Source organism: Echinops telfairi, unplaced genomic scaffold (assembly GCF_000313985.2).
Source record: "Echinops telfairi isolate 266 unplaced genomic scaffold, ASM31398v2 ScPeMD7_7458;HRSCAF=8496, whole genome shotgun sequence".
Taxonomy (NCBI): Eukaryota; Metazoa; Chordata; class Mammalia; order Afrosoricida; family Tenrecidae; genus Echinops; species Echinops telfairi.
Genome location: NW_022111358.1, coordinates 23,009,137 through 23,025,528, shown reverse-complemented (window position 1 = coordinate 23,025,528; position 16,392 = coordinate 23,009,137). Strand labels below are relative to the sequence as shown.

Sequence of the window (16,392 nt, the reverse complement as noted above, 5' to 3'; positions counted from 1 at the left end):
GGATCAGGTATCAGGCATCATCAGAACAAAAAATCTTATTATTGTGAATGAGGACGGCCCACTGCGAGACTGCGTGTCACAAACCAAAACCCACTGCCATCAAGTTGGTTCTGACTCACAGCGACCATATGGAGGGCGTACGAGACCAGAGCGTCTCATCTTCCTCCTGCAGAGCAGCTGGTGGGTTTGAATCTCTGACCTTGTGGTTAGCGTAGCAGTCCTACATCTACTGCTTTTAATAGTGTGTGTATGTGTGTGGGGGTGGGGGTTGGGGGGTGGCATGGCACGAGGCTCTAAAGAGCCCCATCAAGAATGAGTAACATGGAGGACAAGTATTCAGACATTAGAATGTCACAGGTAGATAAATGAACTACAGATATATATCGAAGCATACAAGTTAAGAACTTAATAAATGAGAACCAGACTATATATGCTGCACAGGTCATTTAAATTAAGTTCCTAACCAAAAAGTGCTAGTTATAGTTTCCTTAAGAAAAAAACAAACACAACACAGCTACCAGAATTCCACCTGTGGGAAATTTGTCCTAAGGTAACAGTTATATAGACATACGGGAAATGTTTCAGGACGCCCATGCCCATGGGTACTGGGAAATTGGTGACGGGCTCCCTGGTGCAACCCCTGTGCTACACTGATGTACGCTGATCGCTGGATCTCTGGAACACCACTGAGAAATGGAGGCCCTTCACTGTGCAAGGCCAGATCCGAAACCTTCCAAGTGCTCCGCAAACAGGGGTCCTGCTTACGCGCCAGTGGCGTCATTTAGTGTTCTCCATGGACAGAACACGTCCCTCGGCTTTCACCAGGACCACCTCGCATCTGGACGATTTCTAGTCCCCAAGCATTTTCGTTTGTTTCCACAACAAATGCCGTGGACAGCGCAGATGGTTACATCCCCTTAGGAAATGGGGAATGAACCTCGGGGGCGAACGACTTCCTCAGGACAGGGCACATTTCCCATCTCTTCTTGCTGTGACAAAATAATCCCACTGCTTCCAAAAGTACAGTAGGCTCTTAAAAGAACATCGAGGGCTGGAGAAGAGAAGCCCAAAGACCCTCATTTGAAGTAGTGGCATGGTTCCCTTTAGCCTCTTAGTCATCCCTCCATCGTAGGGCTTGCTTCCTAAGATGGTCTTGTACTCGGCATAGACTAGGTAACTGTGTAGGGGAACCAGGGAGGGCAGAGCCCAAACTCACCTGGGACTGCCACAAAGAACTTCACAGCGTCCCGGTGCCCATGGAAGCAGAGCTGGGCGTGCGCCATGGAGCAGTAGGGTATAAACGTCCCCGGCGTCACTTTGTCGCTGTTCTCGTCGCCGTACACGCGGATCACGCTCCCAGGACGGCTGCCTGGCGCTCCCGAGCTTTTGTTCGCTGCAACAGAAAAACCAGATGGCAACTGTTTTTCCCCGAGAAACAGCAATGGTCAGAGGTTACTGGTTAATCCTTATGGTATTATCTAAAAGCTACAGGCAGTTGAGGAAAATAAAATAAGGGCAGCAATGCCAATTCAAGACAAAGCTGGAAAAAAAGAGAGATATAGCATGCTAGTTATATTTTAGGTTCCTCGGTAAATGGAGTAGGGGATTTTGCCAGTCTAGCAAGAACAAAGTTTGCTTTTTAAACACGTCAGTTAGATTTTTGCACATCGTCTCGGTGAACCCCCACTCCGGAGAGTGGCCAACTCCGCAGTTCAAGGAGCCGAGTGCTTGTTCATGCGGCTGCTAGTTGCCGGGAGTCGATTCTGAGCTCTGATTTCTCTCTGCGGGTACAGGTCAGCAGGCTCCAACGTGCTAGCCCCTCCAAGGGAGAAAGCTGCGGCAGTCTGTTCTGAGCACCCACGGGGCACCCGCTCTGCCTTACAGCCACTCGAGTTGGAATCGGCTGGACGGCAACAGGTCAAGTGCAAAAGTTGTGCTGAAAGAAATCCAGCCACTAGTAGTTTTATAGACTACACCCGCCCGGTGGTGTGCTGAGCTGCTTTAGAATGACCAGACTCACAAAACATCCCCATTCCATGGGCCAGTAAGTGAATGAAAGAAACGTGATCTGTAACAAGAGTCAACAATATAGATTAATGACAGTTGTAAGAAATGCTTCATGTTTTACTGGAAGGAAAGGTCTGAAGGAAAGTTCAGCTGCAACGAAAGAGAATACAGAGACTAAGCTGCTGAGCAGTTGGTGGCCAAGTAACAAACATGGAAATAAAAACAAAAATCGCTGCAATGCAGTGACTGCAAGTGGATGACATTTAGGGACATTCAAGAAGGGTTTCTAGAAGTGGGAACAGCCTCACAGTGGCCATTAGGAGGCAGGAAGGAGAGTTTGGTTCAGGATCTGCACTTACCCCTCAGCCCCAGTAAACGTCCCTGGTGGAGGATTACGGCTACAGTGAGAGAGGAGGAAAGGGGACATGGAGGGGCGTGACCGGGAGGAGAATCACTAGGAGCCACCACTCTCAGCCTGCTAGCTGGCAACCTGGTGCTCAAAGCGCCCAACTTAATTCACAACATCCCCCCCTTGGCATTACACCAAGCACCACATCAAGTTCTGACTAAAGCCTCTATCAAGTACCTCTGATGAAAAATGACACTCTGACTCGCCATAACTTTGCTTTTCTTCATTGTAAAACCATTTTGGTGAATCTGACGCAAAACACTAGGAATAGGAGATATTTCTTAAATGCTAACATCCCCCTCTTTTTCCCTGACAAAGTTCCCATTACAGTAATTACGCTGCAATGGAACATGCTCTTAGGAAACACTGAAATGAATTCTGGGGTCCCAGGCTCTCTGGAGATATAAGAAGTTGTGGGAATGCGACGATTTACAAATAATTGCAGTAAAGGCAGTTGGCTTTAAGAACGTGGGTTCTTTAAAGGCTCCCTCATGACAAGTCTTTTGATCCCTGTCTCTTCCTTGACCCCTGAAAACTGGGTAGGAGATTACGGGTTGTGTGCCTATTAAGTTATTTTTATGGACTTGTTCTCAAACCATTCTCTGTCCATGAATTTTGCAACAAAAGAAACCACTTCTTTATGGATGATCCATGTAATATGAGCATTTTGTTCCCAACAACAGCAAATCACATTCTTTCCAAAGAGGTCACCGAAGGCTTGTCTCCAACACCAGGAAGGCTTGTGGGCCTCCTGAAGATCTTCCCCCACAATTTCATTCTATTTTTAAACCTCCAGTAAAGTCAAACAGATACTGTAAACTGCCTGCGGGAAGGTGCAAAAAAACACGGGTGAATGTTGGATACTACCTAACATTTCAGCAAGAGAGTCGAGAGAAAAATAGGCTTTGATCTTTATTTCAATGAGATAGAACTGTGATTGAGAAAACAGGATTCTCTCACAATGAAAAAGTTTTCATTATGCATATTGGTCCCAACATATGGACAGTGTTATTCTCGAGCATTTGTACAAAGGAGCTTCAAAAAGTTCCTGGTAAAATTCTATTCTCAGGGGGAGGGAAGGGAAAAAAGAGGAGTTGATATTAAGGGCTCAACATAAAGTAAATGTTTACAAAATAATGATGGTAACATATGTACAAATATGCTTGATACGATTGATGTGTGGGTTGTTATAAGAGTTTTAAGAGCCCCCAATAAAATGATCTTTTAATAATAATTTTTAAAAGTCCACTGTCTTAATTCCATGTTTCCAAGAATTTTCTGAAGACCCCCCTTACATTTCATAGGAAGAATAAGGGAACAAAAGTTCCCTCTTTGCCATCAGCTTGGCTTTCTGAGTCACCCTCCATTTGCCGATGCATAAACCACTCCCCTATCTGAATCCGGGACACGGCGAGCCCCTACGAGTTGCCCGTGTGCACTCGTTGGAGATGGTACCCAAACGGAAACACTTACTTTCAGTCAGCGGGATGGAGATGATGACACCATTTCCTGTCCCCACCCACAAACGGTTGCAAGACACCATAAGAGCTGTGATCCTCACGAACGAGAAGCCCAGTTTTCCAGTACCTGAACAGGGCGGGGGACAGAACATTTTCCTTAGACCTGGGCACATGATAGTCCAGAAGCCAAGTCCATCAGGGTAGCAGAATTAACACAACAGCAAGGGAAGGTGACCCGAGGGAGCTGGATGTCTTCTGAAAATGCATATCCAAGCAGGCCAACTCTGGCTTAGCTAAACCATCATCTATCTGATAGTTCAGGGTCAATAGAAAGAGGACATTCTAGAAGAGGTTAGCATTGTATTCTCAGTCAGGAGCAAGGGACAGTTGGTCAGCATATGTAACACAGGATTTTAATTAGGGAGCTGAAACAGCAAACCAAAACATCATCACCAAAAAGAAAAACGTTTGTTAGTTTAGGAAATCAAGTATCCTTTGGTTTGTATGCCGAGAAAGTTCTAGCTTGTCTTATATGTCTTGTATAGATAAAACAATTAGTCCCTTGTTTCTATGCTTAGTTTTCAGAAGCGTGGCTTATGCATTGGGCTGCCAGCCCTCCGGGAGAGAAAGCGAGGCTCTCCACTGCCAGGAAGTCTCGGGCTCAGAACCCCCCGGGGCAGTTAGTTCTACACTGTCCATTATGGGCTTCTGTTTTTTCACTTTAGGTTTGTTTTACAACTGATCTTATTTTCTGGAATTTGAGAAGCAAAATGATTAAACACATTATTTCTGACATGAGTCTTTCAGATGACTTGCATTAATTACTGACACATTCTATTTACGAGAACTGAGGGCAGGATCACAGGATCACAGCGTGAGGAGCCAGTCTCATTAGAGACCTTTACCTGTGGTCAGTTTGTGCTTGTGTTACATACATGCCTGCTTCTTGGGAGAGGCTTCATAGCTATTATCCCGGTCTCTGAGGGCAAGGACCCACCCCTACCCCCGCCCCTGCCTCCTATACTGGGGAGGACAACCCCAGTGTCGATGGCACTGGATGAGGGCTGAAGGCACAGCGGACCCAAGACAGAGGAGCTCCCTGTCTATCGTGGGCCATCAGGTCGTGGGGGGGAGGGGGGCATAAATAAGCACCACTGAATACTCAGGAACTTCAATAATGCTAAGTCCATAAAGAAAAAGTACGACAGATCCTGAATCATGCTGGGAGATCAGGCAAGGTCTCCTGGATGTGGCATGTCGGCTGTGACCTGACAGGTAAGTAAAAAGGGACCAAGAAGCATCCCTCTGACAGAGTACACACCGCACATGAAAGGGCCCTGAGGTCAAAGGAACCTGGAGGGGGGGGGAGAGGGGTGAGCAGGGCAGTGTGAGTGTGAGTAAAAGAATGTGAGTGAGGAGAGAGTGGCTGGTCTTCTGGTCAAGTGACAAAGTGTGACCCTCCCCTGGGGTGGGAATCAGAGCGCCCAGGAGATCTGAGTACTGGCACACTATGCAGAGAATGGCTGGAGAGGAAACGGGGAGCAGTGGCCCAGGGGCATCCATGGTGAGCCAAGGGCGAGGAGGAGGTGCAGGCCTAGGATGACGACAGCAGTGGAGATGATTTGAGGTGTGTTCCGAGGTGGAGTTGACAGTTCCTGGACTACATAAGGAGGGAAAAAGGACCCAGGTTCCTGTCAAGGATCACAGGACGGCTGTGCACCTGCCTGAACCCTGCAACGTGAGCCCGCTCCCCTGATCTTCCCAGCCAGTGTCGACCACCGAAAAACAAAGCCTCCCCTGGGACTGACAAAGAAAGAGAAAGCACTTTGGAAGCTTACCTAACATTTTGCTTACATAAGGCTCAATGTCCACATCCTGTAGGTGTTGATAAGTGTGTGCATGATAGAGACGGAGTGTGGAATCCAACCGGATAGAGACCCACACGCCATCACCCACCCATGCAAGCTGCCGCACTTGGCTCTCCTTCCTGGGGTGGGCATCAAATGATTTCTAGGAAAGATGATTTAATCACAAAGTTACACTTGTTACATAACAGTGTGTGCTTAGAAACTAGGCTCATTTGCATAACATTTAGCAGACCATGTATTAGTGGGGGAAAGCACATTGTTTCCTAAATATGCTTACTCTTAGGTACATAATTGCTTTCATCCTAGAATGAAAAAACCCAAGGACCAAAGGACGCTGGACTTCAGCACTGCCCGGAAGTGAACTTAGGAAGGCAGCACTGGCCCATCCGTTCTAGGTGGCCATGTTGGCAGCGGGGGATGGCGCTGGAATGCAGGGTCCTGTGTTGTTCCAGAGCAAGTCAGGGACTGAGCCCATGTCTCACTACTCCAAAAGGAGCCTACACTGCGCTCCCGACCCCGGCTGTCTACCTGTGTGCACTTCCTCTCTCTCTCCCTGTCTGTCTGTCTGTCTGTCTGTGCGTGTATACATGAGAAGAAAAAACAGAGCTGAAAAATAAGCAACGCTTTGGACAGAAATGGGATGGGGGGGGGGAGCGGAGGGCACACATGACCACTTTCCCCTTAAGGATTTCCTGCTGTGAGTTTGTTGTTACTTTTAAAAAGAAAAATTCATGCTCGAAGTTGCGGCCAAAAGATTTGGAAGAAAGCAAAGCTGAGAGGCTCTTGTTTTCACAACAAATCCCCGCTGCCATGCTGACACACACACGGACTTGCCGGGGTACACCAGGTGTGAGGGTGACTTGGAAATCCTCCTCCTCACCAACTGACATATCAAGAATCGGGCAAAGAACGCCGGTAGGCTTCTATGTACATAGACACGCAGTTGGATTCACACACACATCCTCCTTCCCCTTTAAAACAAAGAACCACTCACTTCCTTGCCCTCATGGTCCAAAGTGGGGAGAGAGGTGAAGGTAAGAAGTGATGTGATGAAGTGGTTCTGAAACAAGCCGGATCCAGAAACCCTCTCTAAAGAGGTTCAAGACAAAAGGTGAGTTTACTTGCCTCTATTTTCATGGCCTTTGGCTGGACCACATAGATTTTATTCCGATAGCCACACCAGACTTTGTCATGCACCACCGTCATGCAACGGATGGAATGGTGAGGCCGCCCAAGGTCTAAGAGGTGGTAGTTTGACAAATCCCACTGGCCGTCTTTGAAATGAGAAGTTATGAGTTAGTACATACAATAACCTTATACAAGCATGACACAAGAAACATTCTATTTGAGTATGTTTATTGAGACAGCACCCTACCCCAAAGCCATGTATTAAGTATTTCATTGATTTGCAAAACTGGATTCTTATTCCCTAAGGTGCAGTGGTCAGTCATCTGATCCGAACCTCAAAGGCTGTGGGACTCAACTCTCACCTAGCACCTGGCCTTCACCTTTAAAATTGGCACTCAACTCTATGATATGACGTGATCGATAGACATTAGCAATTTTAGAATCAGATTGGATTTGAGGTTAGTTTTGAGATAATTGCTCTCATTCATTTACATTCTTGCATAATTGCTTGGGTAACAGCTGAGGGAACTCACTGTTAACACTTTAGGAATTGCATAGACTATATTTTTAGTGACACAAGAAAAACCAATGAAAAGCGGCATGAAAAGCCATCAGAGGCTGGCTTTGCTTTGTGAGTTTGGTCGGTCCCGTTTCAGTGAGAGCCACTGCTCCCTGTCTGAAGAGCTGTAACTGTCTAGAACGCAGGCTCCAAAACGAGGCTCACTCGTCCTTCCATGTGTAATCGCTCTCGGGGTCTAGTTTTGCCCAACACAAACACACAGTAAATCTAACTCCACTTCCTCCTCCCAGTCCCATGGCTTCTCTTTTACAAACCAAGCAACCTTGGCACGCATCTTGGACAAAACACCTTTCATTCTAATCCACTTTGTCAATGTCCATTTAATAAGTTGTCTATCCAGCAGAATACAGCAGGATTGTCGCCATGTATTTTTACGCGGCTAACAAGGCTCACGGATGCCCATGGAGATGGCAGTCAATCTTCAGGTAATCCTCACTCTTTTTGACTTGTCTCCCCCTCCTTGCTCTTCTCCCCCCAAGCCCAGGGTTTTACACCTGCCCTGCTTCAATGCACCATGGACTCTGCCAATATGGTTTATAATTCTGCTTTACCGAGGCTTCCCCACGTCCTAGCCGGGTGACCACGAACAAGAGAAGCTCCGTGCCTTCAGTTCCTCACACTGCTGTGAGAGTTTCGCACAGATCGCCTGTGAGTGGCCTCGGGCGGCGTTGATGATACAGGGCTACCAACCAGGAAAGTTCTCTGAACCATGGAAGGCATCTAAGTAGCTCTACCTACATTTCTCCAAGCCTAGATAATATGAGACTAGAAAAACCTTGCTAAAATCCAGCAGGTCTACATTTTCATAAGATTTCCCTAGTCTACTTGACTTTGGCTGACACATGTCCCAAAGACTTATGAAGTAACACGCTACGTTGTCTTAATTCTGTCAAGGCCTGTTTTCTGACACAACCACTCCTTTGTCTGTAGATGGCAAACACTGGCTTTAGAGGAACAGAACACAGGAGGGAGGGCTACAGGCAAATCATTAGGCTACCTAATTAAACATTGTTTTAATTCTTTTCCTCATGGAAGTAGGTATGCAGGTTATTTTTTAAAGCAAGAGAAAAAAAAAACCTCACCAAATTTCTCCTGATCAAATACAAATGAAAAAATAAATGCCTCTGACACATTATGTAAGAACAGCATGAAATGTGAAAGTACTTATTATAGTAAACACACTTCCACTGAGTTGGGACGGTTATTGCATGTCTCCCAGCAGGCATCCAATGACTAACGTCACACATTGCAAATACTCAATCAAAACCTTTCTTTTTTCTCCTTAATCAGTATTTCTTCAAAACATAAGAAGCCAATCTGCTTGAAATGCTTTTTTCAAAGGAACACATTAATGCACGTAGCTATCCAAAGCCACTCACCGACACCTCTGTGAAAGATTGCAAGAGTGCCATCAGCTAGTGCCACTAACACAATTCCTTTCACATGCCTGCAAAAAAGGGAAAGGGGGCTTTAACACTCTCCACTCAGCATACACACGGGACCACGGTGCGGAGCTGAACGAACTACCGCCTCTCAGAGGGCCTCGTCTACCCCAGCTGAGGAGGCACATGCACACACGGCTCTCTCTACTGAGGAAGCCTGGCCGTGAAACGCGGTCAGCTAAGCCCTGGTGGCCCAGGGGCTCCGCTCCCCACTGGGCTGCTCACGTCCAGAGAAGGACGAGGCTAGATTTCTACTCTCGTAGAGGGCTCCCTGAGTCAGAATGGACTCCGTGGCAGGGAGCTCAGTTTGGGGAAATGAGTGACCAGTTGTCTTACATTCCGGCCTAAGCTCTTCCTCCCGTGTGCTGGCTAGTGACACAAAGCCCACAGGCAGGGGCAGATACACACCTCGATGTGTAATGCGTCTGTGCACTTTGTGGCAAACTGACTCTTGACAGTCAGTGTAGAGAAAAAGATGAGTAGATCCCTGCCCCAAATTCACAAAGTATAATGAATATCCTAAAACAAAGGTAAGCAAGAGATTTGTTTTCTCCTAGAACTCAGTCTGATGAGGAATTAATCTGGCAATATTCCCTCTGACTTAAAATATTCTCTTTCTATTTATAGAGCTTCCTTTTCAATGTTCTTTAGTTCCAAAAAAGGTTAAAAACATCATGATAGCAATCAGCTTAAAAATGAGCTTATATCAAATATATATTTTAAAAAACAAGAATTTCCACCCTAACACTTACACAATACTGAGAATGGAGTCTTTCAGCTTGATGGAGTGCAGACACTTTCTCCAGTGGGCGACTGAAGAGTGGACATACAAACTGCAAGAACAAAGGCAGACGGTGAGGCCGGCCCGCGCCCTCGGGGCTGCTTCTCTCCAGCTCAGCCTGCTCGTAGCGCACTCAGGAGGAAACAAGAACCAGAGGAGAGGGTGCTACTGCTTGTGCACAACAGACAGAAGACAGAAATGGGTGCAAGGCTAGGCCTGAAGGACAGGAGCAAGTTGCTTAAGCAACTGAAACAGACGGAGATGAAAACCCAGAACCGGTGTCATGAAGGCCAGCCCAGTTCAGTGGCCCCACATTTTAGAGCTCGTGGCTAAAACACCTTTTTTGAATTACTTTACCTCTCTACTATGCTAAACTACAACTTTTTCATGATAGAATTATTTAGATCGTGAGTAGCCTTCAGGTCAAGAAGTCAAGAATAATTTCTACATTTATAAATAGGGGAGGGGAGATCAAAATGAGTATATTACATGGCATGTAGGATTGATATGAAATCCACTTTTCAGAGTCCACAGGTGCTACGCTAACTCACTGTCAGTGGTCACTGCACCCGACAATAGCGCCGTGATGGCCAAGCCTCAAAGCCTCTCTGTTTATTACCTGACCCATCCTCTCCTTTTACGTATCCAATGGAAAAGACCCACTGTTGGCCTTACGCACCGGACTCTCAACACTACCATAGAGTGAACACCTTTTGTGCCTAATGGGAATTCATCCCCTTAACTTTAGAGCAACCTGGTGACGCAGAGGTTAAAGCATTCAATTGCTCACTGTGGGGCCAACAGTTCAAGTTCAAACTGCAGCAGTCTGCTTTCATCAAGATGACAGCCTTGGAAACCCAAAGGGCAGCTCTCCCGTGTCTGGCAATCATCAGAATTGACTTGGTGACCACCGCTATGGTTTGTGGGTTTGGTCTTTCTGAATAATTCTACGAAAAGTTATGTTTCGGATTGGGCCTGCCTGTAGCCCAATGTGTGATCTATGTTCCCTTAACTCTGGGAATTAACTGCCCATACTCTAGCCTACATAAATCCTGGCATCAATAATTCTCTTTCTCTGTGCTATTCAGGATCTTCTATTTCTACATCACCCAGATTTTGAAGTTTTCTTTACCTCCTCTTATAAGAATATTGCATAAAAGGAATATTCTGGGACCAAGAAACACATGGTTTACCACTCAGAAGCAAGATAAGACCAGTGTATGAGATAGTTGCAACACTGTCTCAAACTCTGCGGGTATATAACATGTCTGTACTAAACTATACTTCTGCTTTGTTTTTGTACACACGACATCTTACCGAGACTTCAGATTTCAAAAGCCAATGTCCAAGACTAAAGACAGCCTAATGTTAAACTGTTGGCACTTACCAGCCATTCTGGGCCCCAAGCCACATGGTTGGTAAAAGGCTGCTCATTTTCTGGGCTTCCTCTCTCACCAGGTCTTGTTCATTGGGCAATACTGATATTTGATCTTTATACACATCTGAGTCACTACTAGGAAAAGTGAAGCAAAGGAAAAACCATGAGCATGATTATCACAGTTTTCAGGAAACAGCCGTTTCTACATTTTAATAGAGTTAAAAAATTAATTAAACGCTAAAATTAATCTCAGGAAAGCTCCCCTTAAATTCTACCAAATATAGGAAAACCTGTAAGAGCCAGAGCCTGTGTAAGGCAAAACTAGTCCGTGGAAGAAAGCGAAAACATTTTCCCCTAAAACAAATGATGAGAACGTGCTCTGACTGCACGCACCCTGTCAAAGGTAGCAAACATGGCTGTCCTATCAGGTTCCAGCTCCACAGGCGCCAGTCTCGACAGACGGGAAAGGCCAAGGGACAGTGCAGGGAGACAGGCGTGGCCGTGAGACAGATCTAGGAGTGCCTACGCAGACTACCATACGGCTCTCTCTGAGAACTGCTTTGAGTTTTCTGAGAATGTTTTAGGGAGAAGAGAAAGGAGGGAAGAATGGTTTGCTTTAAAATGACAAACAATGAGTGTATTGTTTTATACACCTCCCAAGCCCTCATTCTACATGTGTATAAATGCACATTTGATGAAAACACAGAAGTGATCTCCAATTTCAAAACAGATACCAGCCCATAAAACAGACACCACACAGAGACACAAAACAGACACCCGCCCACAAATTCCAAGTTTGCCGTGTTCCTAAAGTAGCAATGACACGTTAGCCAGCTTTTGACAGGTGCGTCAACTCGGAAGAAGAAAGTTAAACTGGCATCGGGGCCTGGTTTGGTGAGGCCCCACTGCTTCCCATGGGCAGGGAAGAAGGAAACGACCCAGAGAAGAGGCCCACATTCACCCACCCCTGAAAAGAAGTGCCCAAGCGAGTCGTTTTCTAATCAAATCTCTGCATGAAAACTCTATTTAAAAGGTCGGCAGACTCCATGCAGAGCACTTAAGCGATGGCCAATGTTACTGAACGCTAGCGTGGAGGAAGAGCAGGGGCAGCGATTTAGACGGCCCAGTTATTTATAGAATGGAAGCGGGCAAGAATACCCGAGGATGAAATGGGCCGTTAGGTTAGAAGCGGGAAAGGAAAAATGGGGGGTGATGGTGGGGGTGGGGAGGTCAGAAGAGGACGCAGGGCAGAAGCAGACGTATTGGGAAGAGGCAGTCTCATGAAACCAGCCACAACAAAGCCACGGTGGGCATTGGTTTTCTCTGCGTTGTGATGACTCTGGTCCCTTTCATCTGGTTTCCTTGACCACTTGCATACCTCGATTGATACACAGGGGAGAGGTCTTCTGGGATTTGAACTCCCAAAGGATCGGTAAAGACATGCTCCGTGTACACGCCCGTTTGGGAGATGTCCACGGCATCTTCCGCTGGCCCTCCATTGCCTTCTGTGGCTTCAGTAGCTTCTTCTGCTGTTGGAACATTTTCATCAACCTCACTATTTTCTGCTTCCGTTTCTACAGAATAAATAAAACACGCTAACTATTCTGCGCTTCCGCCTTGCTCCTCCAGTAGCTCCCGACACAACCCCCTGGCTATGGAATTCCACGCCACTTGCCCCTCCACCTTGTATCATGAAATTCTTGATTTTATTTGATAGTCTTTACAATTCCTCTTGAGGTCTTTCATTCTTAAGAGAAGGTCTAAAATAATTCAGAGAGGAGGCATCTGGGGAAGCCTCGTCCTCTCTTCCAAAGGCCTGAGGGGAGAATCGATATACCTGGTGGTTTCTCCATCACTGGGGAAGCCCCGTTGGTAGTAGGTGAAGTGGCGGCTCCTGTCACACCTTCTGCGGTACAACCAACCACCGTGACCCCTCCCAGCAGGCTGTCGGTCTCTGCTGAGCTATTGCTTGTCATGCTTCCACATAAAGACGCTTTGTCTACCTGGCCGGACTCTGAACTCTCTTCACCTGCAGGATAGTCTGTTTCTCGTGCTCCTGAAAAAGAGGGAAAAATCTTCTTTAATCTACAAATAAACGCTTATGAATAAAGAGCATTTCTGCTATAAAAGCAACTCTGAAAAATAGCTTGAAATGCAAGTGTGCAGGTGAAAGCATGCTGCCCTGGGGTGGTATTAAGTTTCATTTATGGGAACCCTCATGGGGAAGCAGTTTTAAAGATTAAGATACTAATACTCTTAATGCAAGGGGAAGTCAACAATAACACGAGAATGGGAGCGAGGACAGTCCCTCTCTCAGTACGAGGTCCTTAACAGCCACACAAGGAGGCTGAAGACAATGAATGTAAGTCTATCTGGCAGGAAGTCATAAAAGCAGCCATTTAAAAATTATCAAGCTAACTCCTTGCAACATGTAATACCCATATCGTCTTAAGCACTACAGTAAAAAATTAATGACCCTAGGTATCAACAGCAACTTAAGATATTAATTAGACATTTAAAAATGAAGCATTTGCAATGTACACATAGACCTGTTTGATTTTTAAAGGCTTTAATGTCATATAATATTTCAGCCAGGACTTTAAAAGGCCTGAGAGAGGCCAGGCCTTCCACTACAAATCAATCTACACAGACCCTGGTCCTCTGCCGCTCACCCGCCTTATCATATGACCAGTGGTTTATTTTCTTCATACTGTTTCACCACCTGCCGACATCTTGCTTAGTCGTTTGTCTCTAGTTTATTTTTGGTCTTCCCCACCTAGAACCTAAGTTCCACTAGAGCAAGGGGCCTAACTCGGATCTTCTGCCGGTCCCTGCCAGGAAGGAGAGGCCACAGCTCACTCACCTGGCACACTTGCAATACACAGGACGTGCGAGTTGCACACAGTGAAGCTGTCTAGGATGTTGCCTGGCTGAATAGCATCAATAATGATAACTTTTGTAGCTGAATGAGTGCTGGTACAGATCCAGACTAGACTGGATAATTCTTCTTGATTTTTGAATTCCTTCTGCTGATCCTGTGGATGTGGCAAAGTAAGGAAAACGAGTGCTTAAAACATAAATATGCACAGATATTCTTAAGATCATGTCATTACACGATGAAGAAGAACTACGATTTCCAATTTATGCTCAGATTCTTTGGTAAAGATGCAAACACTGACTAAACACCGGCAGTGAAAGCAGATCAAGGGCGGGGCTGTTCCAGATCTTGGTGGTGGTGGTGGTCGCTCACAGGTGGGTACGTTTCTCTAAACCCCTTTGGCTGTGCCCGTTTTACTGTATGCCAACTAGATCTCAATAACACTGAATAAAAGGAGAGGAGAAGCCACGGCACAAAAATCCCAATTAAGTCTTAGACCAAAGACAGAGAAGAAACAAGAAGGCAAGAAGGGGATGCCTGTGCTCACCTTAAGCTCCTGATCTAACTTATCCAGACTACTCTGAGATGCGCTTCGCTGCTTGCTGCCTTCTGTATCCAAGGCAGCGACATCCTTGTAAAACACACTTGCTCCAACGACAGATCCACCGTCTCTGGTCTTCCCGCCGGATAAGTTGACGCCAACAGCACACCATAGCTTTTGGGACAGAGATGAAGTAGCCAGTCACATGCACTCTAGGAATGTCTAGTCCTGCTCCTATCTTCTGAGTGTGACTGTCGGTGGACAGGTGAAACCGGATCTGGGACTGCAAAGCAGACTGACTCACAGTAACTGCCCACTAGGGTTCCCAAGCCTGTAGCTCTTGACGGGACAGACTGCTGTCTCTGTTCAGCGGAGCAGCTAGTGGGTCTGAACCACCTTCTGGCTAGCAGCCACTGTGCCACCAGGGACCCTTGTGGTTGTAAATATCGGTCTTTAATCTTTAAAAGTATCCCATGTCAAAAACGACAAAACGAACAATAACCTCCCCCCATAGAAGTAGTATTTCAATTTGTCAAAAGAAAAGTCTATTCAGAGTTTAGAAAATACACTCCTTTAAATTCAAAATTAACTCACCTTCATTGATGTATCTTTTTCATCTAAGGGTCTGAGATACACAGGCACAGGTAAATTTTTCATCTTATTTTCTCCTTGACCATTGGTTACCTATTGACCAGGACCAGCGAGAGAAAGGAGAAAAAGGTCTACTGGTCAACAGCGAATTTCTCACAGTACAAATGGCAGCTGCTAGGTACCTATTGCATGAAACCAAGTTGGTTTTGCCACTGTTGTTCCAAAATCAGCAGGAAAACCAAGTGACATTTATCATAGAAGAGTAAATAGGACTCTATAAGAGCTCAGAAGAGAAGCTCGTGTGTGCGCATGTGCGCCCACACATAAGTGCTGGCTGAGGCTTTTCAAGGGTAACGAATATAGAGCAGACAAGTAAAGTTCTGAGTTTGTGAAGTCAACAATTTGAAAGGCTCCATACTAATATACTAATGTTGTTGTGTTTTTTTTCATACTAATGTTTTTTAAAAACCTTTAGAGAACAGATACTATTTTAAAAAAATCAAAATTTCAAATGAAAAAACCAAAGACACGTGTTCTGGCTAACGTAGGACCCCTCAAGTTTCATGCACTCAGCCCTGTCCTGCTGACCCCTCAGAAGCATTTCACCAGAGCCCCAGGGATCCAGAAAATCACTGCCCTCAGGGACGTCAGGCCCGTCGTCACGTGTTACCTGTTTGTATTTCTGGGGCAGACTCCAGCCATAAGCTTGCACCCTACCGTCCTCCTTCTGAACGTGGGCCTTGACCTGACGGTACTGCTCTCGCTTCTGTTCTCTGCGTGAGGCCAAACTCGCCTCCGTTCTGAAAGAAGAGTTCCTTTTTCAACTGGGGATGTAACAACAGCTTTATCCTAGCCGTTCTTTCGAAAATGACAAAATCAGCAACCCCATATACTACCAGACTCCAAATTAGTTCATGTCAGACTCCAGCTGCTCTTTTTTATGTTGCTGCATGGTGGCCATCCAGCCCAAGCTTGTATCAGGTCAGCAAGCAGCCTATTATGTTAAGTTGAATCACCAGCCATCACATTCCTATCAGGTTTCAAGTTCGGTCATATGACAGAGAATGATTCTATGTCTGGCTCTTTAAAAAGTTAAATAAATATTCACGGAGAATTTTGTAAGGCCAGGGCATGTACAAGTGATAAGTAAAGGTCAGTATTAAGGTAAGATAACCCTGGACAGATAATACACATTAAATTCTCAAACTCAAAAAACTCAAGGCCACTGAGATGACTTCGACTAAGAGCGACCCTGTAGGGCAGGGTCTGAGATGGAGAGCGGCCCTCTACAGGGGCAGACACTTCATCTTCCTCCCATGGAGCAACGGG

General features: G+C 45.9%; 1 protein-coding gene across 6 annotated transcripts in view; it reads right to left on the bottom strand.

Moving 5' to 3' along the window:
- SPAG9 (sperm associated antigen 9) overlaps positions 1–16,392 on the bottom strand; it is a 71,076-nt gene that overhangs the window by 7,004 nt on the left and 47,680 nt on the right. For 2 of the 6 annotated variants that reach the window (XM_045299936.1, XM_004707044.2), the window contains 14 exons: positions 15,734–15,863; positions 15,067–15,156; positions 14,479–14,646; positions 13,917–14,088; positions 12,891–13,109; positions 12,432–12,627; positions 11,063–11,188; positions 9,647–9,727; positions 8,832–8,899; positions 6,870–7,018; positions 5,715–5,886; positions 3,890–4,003; positions 2,367–2,405; positions 1,217–1,393 (listed from right to left, as the gene is read on the bottom strand). In XM_045299936.1, coding sequence (XP_045155871.1) covers positions 1,217–1,393; positions 2,367–2,405; positions 3,890–4,003; positions 5,715–5,886; positions 6,870–7,018; positions 8,832–8,899; positions 9,647–9,727; positions 11,063–11,188; positions 12,432–12,627; positions 12,891–13,109; positions 13,917–14,088; positions 14,479–14,646; positions 15,067–15,156; positions 15,734–15,863 — 1,901 coding nt within the window. The remainder of the gene's footprint in view (positions 1–1,216; positions 1,394–2,366; positions 2,406–3,889; positions 4,004–5,714; positions 5,887–6,869; positions 7,019–8,831; positions 8,900–9,646; positions 9,728–11,062; positions 11,189–12,431; positions 12,628–12,890; positions 13,110–13,916; positions 14,089–14,478; positions 14,647–15,066; positions 15,157–15,733; positions 15,864–16,392) is intronic. The other 4 variants (XM_045299938.1, XM_013005788.2, XM_045299939.1 and 1 more) reach the window with 3 other exon arrangements.